The 9,959-nt window shown below is 55.5% G+C and overlaps 3 protein-coding genes across 3 annotated transcripts; 1 reads left to right on the plus strand and 2 right to left on the minus strand.

The window, feature by feature from the left end:
• Nucleotides 1-1,072: 1,072 nt before the first annotated feature.
• BDZ83DRAFT_571420 (general alpha-glucoside permease) lies at nt 1,073-3,007 on the plus strand (the record flags this gene model as incomplete). The annotated part of the gene is made up of 1 exon (XM_060504409.1): nt 1,073-3,007. The coding sequence occupies one exon, from the start codon at nt 1,073-1,075 to the stop codon at nt 3,005-3,007; it is 1,935 nt and encodes a 644-aa protein (XP_060368008.1).
• A 1,058-nt stretch (nt 3,008-4,065) lies between these two features.
• On the minus strand, nt 4,066-6,754 carry BDZ83DRAFT_571418 (uncharacterized protein; the record flags this gene model as incomplete). Its single annotated transcript, XM_060504408.1, has 2 exons — nt 4,066-6,530; nt 6,604-6,754. The coding sequence occupies 2 exons, from the start codon at nt 6,752-6,754 to the stop codon at nt 4,066-4,068; spliced, it is 2,616 nt and encodes an 871-aa protein (XP_060368009.1).
• A 1,660-nt stretch (nt 6,755-8,414) lies between these two features.
• On the minus strand, nt 8,415-9,794 carry BDZ83DRAFT_749502 (phosphatidylserine decarboxylase; the record flags this gene model as incomplete). The annotated part of the gene is made up of 1 exon (XM_060513775.1): nt 8,415-9,794. The coding sequence occupies one exon, from the start codon at nt 9,792-9,794 to the stop codon at nt 8,415-8,417; it is 1,380 nt and encodes a 459-aa protein (XP_060368010.1).
• Nucleotides 9,795-9,959: the final 165 nt, after the last annotated feature.

Here is a 9,959-nt window from a genome sequence, read left to right on the forward strand (position 1 = left end):
TCCGGAACCCGCGCCTTACTAGCCGTGGAAGATTCCATCAATTCCACCACTCAACGTGCTCGGAACCAAGTGAATAAATAATAACATTTCCTTCCCCTTCCCTCCCCCTCACCATCTCTTTTCAACGTTGCATGTGTCTCGTCCATCAGTCGCTCTCCCTTTTCGCCACGTGCAGTCTTTATCCATCCGACCACGCCAACCTACCCTGCCCAAGGTCGCATTTAGCTGCTTTCCTCGTCCAGTCTCAGACTCCCTAGACCGTCAAGCAAAGAGTCGGATCAAGACAACTCTTCAGTCCGTCCACCATCAACACCAGTGGTATTCGTATCTCATTCGCCCCGCTCCGCCAGTTCATCTGCAAATTCGCCCCTGGTTCTATCTGCCACTGCCAGCGGTCCCAAGACGGTGCATTTGGCTGCCGCTCTCCCGCTGTCCGCTACATTGCTTGTCGAGTCGAGACTCGGAACCAGGCCTATTCTTACCCTAGTATTAGGTACTCGGACATCCAGGCGCAACCCTAGCACACCACCTCAACCGACGGTACAGCTCCTCATTTGCCCTCGCCTGCATCGAACCGCATAGCCTGGGCTCGAATCAGGAACCGACCTGCACCAGACAGTTGGTCATTCAGCCAGGGCGCAGTTCCCAGCCAGCGAATGACGCACACTCCTGCCGCCGCTCTGTCATCGTCAGAAATCGAATCACCTTGTACCAGCAGCCCGTGTTCGGGGGTCTCGTGGCATCCTCCCACTTGACCGCGTGACAACACAACTTCTTTTTCTGCCCAACCCGGCAACGAACAAACACTTGTCATTGCCATTGCAAATTCGGTCCGCCATTTATATACTCTCTCGTCGCCTGTCATCTAGCCGACCTAGTCTAAAGACTCGTCCGTCAATCGATCGAGCCGACCTCCCCGCATTGAACGAACGCTTCCCCAGCTTGCCCCGCTAGTGGGCCTGTTCGAAATCGACCTTCCGAATCGCTTCACTTCCGAGTCATCGCGGCTTGACGCTCAACGACCGAAGAGATGCCTTCGTCTCAGTCTCAGTCCCCCAGGAGGGGCCGTCCGATGCCATCAATCGCCCAGAGCACCGAATCTGCACCGTCGAATCCCAAGGAGAGAGGCGTACGCAGTGAGCGATCGCCGCTGCTCTCCCCCAACAGCGACGACGAGGGCTACTTCGATCATCACGCCGTACTGGCAGCGCAGCAGGAAGATACACAGCAAACCAAGAGCGTATGGTACCTGATTCTCCTGACCATTAGTATCGGTGGTTTGCAAATCGCCTGGTCTGTCGAGTTGTCCAATGGGTCTCCCTATTTGCTATCCCTTGGATTGAGCAAGTCGCTGATGGCCCTGGTGTGGATTGCTGGCCCGCTTACCGGCACCTTGGTTCAGCCCTATGTCGGCATGCTCAGCGACAATTGCCGACTGCCATGGGGTAAGCGGAAACCCTTCATGGTCGGCGGGGCTATCGCAACTATCATCTCTCTCATGTTCCTGGCATGGACCAGAGAAATCGTGGGTGGCGTCATGAGCCTCTTTGGCGCTGATGTTGAATCTGTCGCCGTCAAAAACACCATTATTTGCGTGGCCGTGGTTGGCATTTACGTCCTTGATTTCGCCATCAACACCGTGCAGGCCTCTATCCGGGCCTTCATTGTGGACTGTGCTCCGGCTCACCAGCAAGAAGCTGCCAACGCTATGGCGAGTCGTATTACTGGCTTCGGAAACATTGTCGGCTACATTGCTGGCTACATCAACCTCCCTACGTACCTTTGGTTCTTGGGTGACAGCCAGTTCAAGGTGCTCTGCGCCATCGCCAGCATTGCTCTTGCTGCGACTATTGCAGTGAGCACCACATTGATTAAGGAGCGCGACCCTCGACTGGAAGGCCCGCCAGCTTCGGGCAAGCCTGGTGTGTTTTCCTTCTTCGGCAAAATCTTTACATCAATCAAGCGTCTGCCGCCTCAGATCAGGAAGGTTTGCCAAGTCCAACTGTGCGCATGGGTCGGCTTTTTCCCGCTTCTTTTCTACACCTCCTCGTACATTGGCGAGATTTACGTCGAGCCGTACTTGGAGGCCAACCCCCACATGACGCCGGAAGAACTCGACCAGCTCTACGAGAGAGCAACTCGTATTGGAACTTTTGCCCTGCTCATCAACTCCGTTGTCAGCTTGCTCACGAACGTCTTCCTCCCCTTTTTCGTCGCGCCTACCTACGACAGTCAGCCGCTCGGTGATCTTCCAGGAGACAGTGACAGTGGAGAGTTCGGTGATGAGAAGGCGTCCTGGCTGGATCGACTGCAGATCCCCGGATTTACCCTGAAGCGGGCTTGGTTTGCATCTCTGATTCTCTTCTCAGGCGCCATGTTCTGCACCGTCATTGTGCGTACGGTGGAAGCGGCTACGGCTTTGATCGGTTTGGTTGGAATAACCTGGGCAATGACACTTTGGGCACCCTGGGCCATCATCAGCGCTGAGATCAGCCGGAGGGATGCAAAGATTCGCCAGAGAAAGCAGCGGCAATTCAGTCCCAGCAGAGGCGATGGCCCGGCGTCACCCTCCACCATCGACTCTACCGCTGACTCAGACCAGACCGACTTGAGCGATAGTGAGGAGGCAGATCAGGCCGGCGTCATCTTGGGCATTCACAACATGGCCATCGCTGCGCCTCAAATCATTGCCACGGTTGGATCCAGCATCATCTTTAGAATCTGGCAGAAACCTCGCGGAACCCCAGGCGATCACTCCATCGCTATCGTATTGGCCCTCGGTGGCATCGCCGTGCTTATCTCTTCCTTCTTCGTTGCTAGCATCAAGGAAAGCGCCTCCTTGCCAGCAGACGCCATGGTTGCGGCCGAGGAGGGTGATCCTGCTACTCCTGGAGTCCGTCCCGGCACGGCTAGAAGCCGCAATAAGAGCTATGAGCATCTCCCGCGAGCCAGTATCAAGCGTGCGACCCTCACGAGGAACAAGAGTTTTGGCGGTGCCGAGTATTAAAAAGTGCTTGGAAATACACTCATTTGGCGTTGGGTTTTTCGCGGCGCTTGAACGAGGGGAAACGAGGTTTTCCACTTGTAATTGGGTTGGATTTGGGAAACATGCAAGGAGTTTGGGCATATGAAATGACCACCAAGGCGGGAAAGGTTCTCCTACGCCACTTTTTTCTTCTTCTTTTTCACTTATGAATTTTCGAGTTGGGATGTTTTTGGATCGGTTAACATGGAGCGCATCAAGGAAGCAATAGCGATGGGATGATGGGGAACGCACAGGGGCGATTTTCCTTTGTCCTTCATCACCACTTTCTAGAATGCGAGAGGAGGAAGGGGTCATGAGGCTGTAGACCACACTATACATAAGAAAGCAGCTTTGCCTGCTTAGAATGATAACGGCACGCAGCCGACGCAATAACATTCCAGATGCAACGATAACCGTGTACACGTGTTTTCTGTTGATGCTATACGAGGTCACACGAGAGTCACATAGACGCAAGACATTGATGGAGCGATTCTTTTTTTTTTTTCAATTCCCATTATACCCACAACTCATCCACCATTCTTTGCGTTATTCTTTTCGTACAATCATCTAATTCGAAAGGGTGTCTTGGCTACTTGTCCACCCTTCCATACATTTATAAAAACGGCAACGACATACGAGAGATGAACAGAGTCTGATTCTCTGACTCCCGCAATGTGTGTGAGAAAATGCTCCCAACCAGTTTCATGCCGCAAAAATCATATATGACCGAACTCCTTTCGGGGGGTTCGAATCTGAACCCCCCGACCCAATGCATTCTTTCTCATTTCGTGTTTCTCCTTCTTCTTTCTTTCGCCTCATAGCTTGCTATTCCTCAATCAGATCATACTTACCGAACCCTATTATGTTCGGTAAAAGAGGAAAGGGTTCAATATTGACGTCGTCTCGGTCGTGATAGAGGTGATATAGGCGGATGAGGTGTGATTGACCTCGATTGAGAAAAATCGTTCGTCGTTTGCGCTTGCGGCTGCGGCAGGGTTTTCTAAAAAGCTCTTTTTCTACCTCTTACCCTAGAGGCAACTTTAATCAAACATATCGGCGCCCGTGGGGCGACTCGCGCTGCTCCGTCTACGCTCCTGCCTGCGTCTACGACGATTATCGGCTGCTGCGGTTTCGACGGGGTTAGTCTTCAGATTGTCTGCCGCGCTGGGCGAAGGGCTCATTTGGCTCCATGTACCGTGGGTATTCTCGCTGCCTATGCTCGAGACGTTTCCTTCACCCATCATCACGCCAGGTGGCGGCGGCGGTGGGCCGCCAGAGTAATATGCCGAGTCTTTTGGTTGTCGTCCCGCGGCGAAAGCAGGGTTCGGTGGTGGTAGGCTGCCGTCTCGTCCTCCCGTCTCTGCTAACCTTTCTGCTGCTGATTCTGCTCTCCTCTGGCTCGAGTCCCGACGGTACCGCCGTCCGCTACCGACTTCGCTGCCGTAGAGACTGCTCACGGACCCGGCGCGCCTCCTCCTGTCCCCGCGTCTGCTCGCGGCGGCTTCTTCCTCCGTCAGCCTCCGCAGCGTAACATTCCTATCCTTGTCGTCATGGACTCGGACCTTGACGCTCACAGGTTGCGAGCGCTCGGATTGGGCGCGGTGGCGGCGGGCGTTCTCTTCGGCGGCGAGAACGCTCGCTGATGCGACGGCGGCGGCGGCAGCTTCTTCGCCGGCTCGCCTGCGCTTGGATGAGTCGCGGCGTCGGGGCCTGCCGCTAGGTGAGCCGTAGACATCCGTTTCGGATTCGCGGTGAAGGACACCTGCTGGGTCAGGGGGCATCGAGGGCATGCTGATACCGGACTCGACGACTTCGTGTCTGGAGTAAGTTGTGCGGGAGTGGTCGCCGACTGGGTAGATTCCTGGGCCGCCAGGTGGGGGTGGGGGACCGGCGGAGAGGGGAGGCATCGGTGGGCCGCCGTACCCTGTGCCGGGAGGTCGAGGTTCCAATTCGGAGGATTCGGTCATTTGTGTGATCTCGGTGCTCAAGGCAGACATGGGAGGCCGTGGCCGACGTCCGCTCATGCGGCGGGACCCTCTCCGATCGCGGGAGGGAGAGTGAAAGCCGTCTCCCGTGTACCTCGAACCTGTGATACCAGATCTCATGTCCTCCTCTTCTCGAATTCTTTGTTCCTCGGCGCGCTTCGCCTTTCGGTCGGCCATTTTCTTGGCGAACCATCCCAGGCCAAGGCCCGCGAGGATGCCCTTTCCGGCCCCACCGGCGGCGACGGGCTGGTCCTCTCTCCGTCTGGACGGGCTGACGTACGATGAGTATTCCGAGTCCTCGAAGCTATACTGTGATCGGGTTCTGGCGTGCGGTGGGCGGTTGGTTCGTGGTTCAGCGGCGCTCAGAGCAGCGGCTGCCGCTGCCGGTCCTCCAGGTGCTGGCAGGATGGGTCCGTCACGGGGCCCACGCCTCGGTGGCGGGGTGTCCTCAGTCCAGTCTGTGTAATCGGTGTATTCACTCGTAGCAGGGTAACTTCGACTCGGGCGGCGTCTCGGGGTCTCAACAGATACGGCGGAGTACTCTTCGTCATAAGTATGCTTTTCCTTACGCTTCATAAGATTCGACACGAGCTTGCCAGCGCCCAGGACAGCGCCAATACCAGCCAGCTTAGACAGGAAGCCCCCCGACTTCTTGTCATCCCGTCGAGAATCGACTTCGGTGAATTTTTCGTCTTCGAGGTATGTGCCTGAGCCCCGTCTAGATGTGAGATAGCTGGCGGATCCACGCCGGGAACCGATAACCTCCGGCCCACGACTGCGGCTTCTTGATCGCGATCGTTCCCGGCTGAGCTCCTTCTCCTTCTCCTTGTGCTTCTTGCGACTGAAGAGAGCGGCGATCGTCGCACCCGCGGCGAGGGGCGCCAGCCATTTGCGGTCCTTTTTGGTCTTCTCGGTGTAGACGTCGCTGTAATACTCCGACTCGGTGATGCCGCTGGGGCCTTCGGAGCGGCCTCCGCTGATGTAGGTCTCACGGCCACGGTGGTGGTCTGCACCCTCGGCGCGGTAGCTGAGGATGAAGTAGACGAGGAGCAGGAACGCCAGCCAGAGAGAGAATATGATGAAGGTCCACTTGGGCGAGCCATAGAGAGTCAGACCGAGAGGGACCTGAATGATGCCGAGAAGCGCAATGAGCCGACCACTCCAGCGGTGAAACATTTTGCGGAGCGAACGTCCCCTAATGTGTCTCACAAGCCGGCCGCCGATGATTTGGAGGAGGAACATGATGAAGATGGCGAGGCCGATTGCGTGGTGAGGGTTGGTCCAACTTCGTTCGGGGCCAACGGCGAACCAGCCCAGAACGAAGACGGCGACGAGCATAAGCGCGGCGAGGATATTGAGCTGAGCATGGTAAGGTATCGCGTAGCCAGGTTTCGCCGTGTAGAAGCGGGCTGTAAAAACGGATAATGGTACGATGAGGAGGAAGATGATGGCGGCCATGACCCCGTGAGCGAGTACGAGAGTATGGTATTGGGCGACGGTCGAGAAGCGATTGCCCATGCCTGTGGGTGATCGCGTGTTAGTCGGGCTGGGGCCACAGCGAATACGCCGTGTCTGGGAGTAAGGTGTGCTCACCATTGTACTGCATCGTCTCGAAATTGAGGCCGACGAGGTTAGGCAACAAGAAGGTATTCTTGCTAAAGTCCCAGGTGCCATCACCAACGGTCATGGTGTTGGAGTCGTAGGAAGCGACGCCGGGCGCCGAGTACCCATCTGCCGGCGCCATGATGGCGACGACGGGCAAAGCGGTCCTTCAGTTCGGGGCCGGTAGATTTGAGGAATGCGGGATTGTCTGATTGCGTTTAGTGTCTCTATCGTGGGCGACTCGACTCGAAAGAAAGGGACCCCCGAGGAATGTGTTTGTCTTGGAGGGGGATTGGGAGGGTCCCTATGAGCCGGTCGGTGAGACGTCCGGAGGTAAGTGGGGGTGGTTTCTCGGTGTTGGTGAAAGTGTGAAGCAAAAGAAGACGTTATTCTTTGGCATCAGCTCAAAAAAAGTGAAGTAGAACAAAGAAATCTCTCAAGATAGACCTCAAGGTACTATCTTTAGTGAAGAGAGACTAAGGTAAGGTAAGGCAAGGCAGGCAGTCCCAAGAAAAAAGAGAGAGACGGGCGGGAGTGAGTGGGTTAGCCAGTCTGTGAGCTCACCACCCAGCGGCGGCAGCAGCAACCGGGTTCCAGTTCCAAGTGTCAGCGAAAGACGGTCCTTGCAGACTCGCAGACGTGGTTGCGCGGGGTAACGCGGTCCTCCTTGGCGCCACACCCCTGGCTCAGCGACGGTCAGCAGCTTATCGATAGGTTGAAGCTCTTATCGCACGTGATAAAATCCACTTATTTAGCAGAGTTCTCCATAGAATCGCGCAAACAGGTGGCTGGGGGTTAATTAATTTTTGGATGAACCTGGCAGGCGCGACTATCCGTACCTACTTCCTACCCAAGTCTAAGTAGGAATATACGTTCCTGCCTTTTCTCGATGATGGCGAGATCCTCAACATAGAGCACGATGAAACGGCGAGAAAAGAAGGCAACAAAAAGATAAGAAAAAGATGCAAGAATGTCTCGGGTGTCGCAATGAGTCATCCGTACCCGAAAAGAAGCTGCATCTTAACGGAACCATCGACCAGCAAACAGATGCAGCAGCCTGCGCCTGGATGCTTCAACATCAAAGCGTTGTCGGATGTCCCACCGTCGGACACGTCAAGCTGCACAAGCGCAAGTGGCTTTGCAACGTCACCCAACCTCACACACACCTTTGCCCGACTCCGTTTTCCCAGCCATTCAAAAAGCATCCATCCATTTTTATTTTTTTCCTGCCTTCCGTTTTCCTCATTGAGGCTGACATTCCGCATTTGCCCCTGAATACGAGAGAGCCGCAAACCTGCATCACGTAGCATCACTTTTTCTCCTTTTCCATGCATATCTTGGTAAACAATAGTCACCGCCTTTTGACCTATTTGCCTTGGATTGCAGTTTTCCCCATCTTATACGGGCCGGTCCGCTTCTTCGCCTTGCATCTACACTTTCCAAGGTCTTCGTCCTCCCGTCTGGTCTCCGCCGAGCTGAGTTTGTTTCAAGAACAGACCGCGACTCTGAAATCATGAGGCTCGCCGTGGCCGCCACCTCGAGCTGTGGAGGCCTCTGGGCCGGTTTTCCAGGAAAAGAAATCCACTCTTGGGCACGAACAATGTTTGTGTCACTCTCGGAGTCATGGACACTTTGAAAACCCCGTCCTCTTGCAAAGACCACCTCGGAGACACGGCGAATGCAGAAGGGGAAGAAAGAGTCATTCGCTCTCTCAACAAAAATTCAGAATTCAGACTTCAGATATCACCATTCGGGGGCTACGGTGTACGAGTACAGATATGAGCCTGAACTAACTAGCCCAATCAGTGGTATCCATTTGAAGTTCCGTTTGAGCCCTGCCCAGGCGCCTTCGCCAATACACTTCCGTACCTCGAGTAGTCGTCCTTGGGCGACGGCACAAAGTGCTCAGGCGTCAACTTGGCACGCGGCTCAAACACGCAGATGATGTCCGACCCGCCAAACAAGAACGTTGAGATCTCCTGGCCCTTCTTCAGCTTCTGTCCCACGTGGACCGATAGCTTGACCGACGAGACCATGGCCATGCCAATCGGCAGCACGGCCACCTTTCCGAGCACCGGATTGTCGATGACCACCAGGCCCCTCGTCTGGAGAAATTGGTAGCCCGGGGAGTCGGGCGCCTCGGGCCGGCAGGCGGGGTCCTTCTCAATGTCTTCAGCTGTCACGAACAGCTTGCGGATCGGACGACACTGTTGGTCCACTTCGAGGTACGCGGCACCCTGGATGTTCTTGGCCTCGATGACTGTACCAGAGACAGGCGCATGCTGCCGGTGGTAGTTGAACGTGTTCAGGAAGGCATGCATCCAGACGCCTCCGTGGAAGCAGTCTGCGTACTCGCTGCCTTGGAGCAAGGCTCCGATGGTCCATGGAAGGCCCTTGATCTCAATGATGCCCGTGTCCTGGACGTTGACGATGCTCTGGTTGTAGAGCGAGTTATCATAGGTGCAGTCCGCCGGGTAAGTGATGACCCTGTCATCGTCCTCATCTGCGATGGGTCTCACGCCCGGCTTGAGATGACGGGAGAAGAAGTCGTTGAAGGTGCGGAAGCCACCCTCGGGGATGAGCGCCTCCTCCTTGATCATGTACTTTGGCGAGTCGACAAACGTCTTAAATGTCTTCTCATTGATGGAGGCGGGCGTATCCATAAAGAGCCCGATGAGCTGCGCAAACACCACGATCCAGCTCGATAGCGGGGTCAGGGGCAACCCGACCGAGCTCGGGTGGACGAGCGTCTGCTTGCCCAGCAGCGGCTCCTGGTCGAGGATGAAGTAGAACAGGCACAGGATGTCGTACACATCCTTGGCCTGAACGTTCTCAGTGGGAGTCCACTTGAGCATGTCGTTGGCAAATTTGTAGAATGTGTCTGCGTCCTCAATGCCCATTTTCGCCATAAAGTCTGGGATCTTTCCCAGCGCCGACTGAACGGCCTTGGTCAGGTCGTCCTTTGGGATGAGGGACATGAAGAGGATGATGATGGGGTTAAAGTGGATGATGCCTTCGTCTGCGATGGGTTCGTAGGTGTTGGGGGGCATGAAGGAACCCCACGATGACTTGCCGCCTCTGGAGATCGAGCCTGGGGCGGATCCCGGCTGCTTGAGGTAGGGGTTTGAAGGGATCGGCTGGAAGCCGACTTCCTCGTCAGTGGCAGTGGGGAGACCCGGCATGATGGGTGATGTTTCGCTGGAAAGTTGAGAAAGAGTAAAGAAGTCTTTGCTTGGGTTTCGAGTTGGAATCTGAGTGCTTGATGGTCAAGAAGAGCCTGTTTCTACTCAGCTCCATCTGAGGATTTCTGGCTCTTTATAGACGAGCCAGACCGCCCTCTCCCCCTT

The sequence above is a fragment of the Colletotrichum acutatum genome, assembly GCF_030867785.1.
Source record: "Colletotrichum acutatum strain CBS 112980 chromosome Unknown BDZ83scaffold_20, whole genome shotgun sequence".
Taxonomy (NCBI): Eukaryota; Fungi; Ascomycota; class Sordariomycetes; order Glomerellales; family Glomerellaceae; genus Colletotrichum; species Colletotrichum acutatum.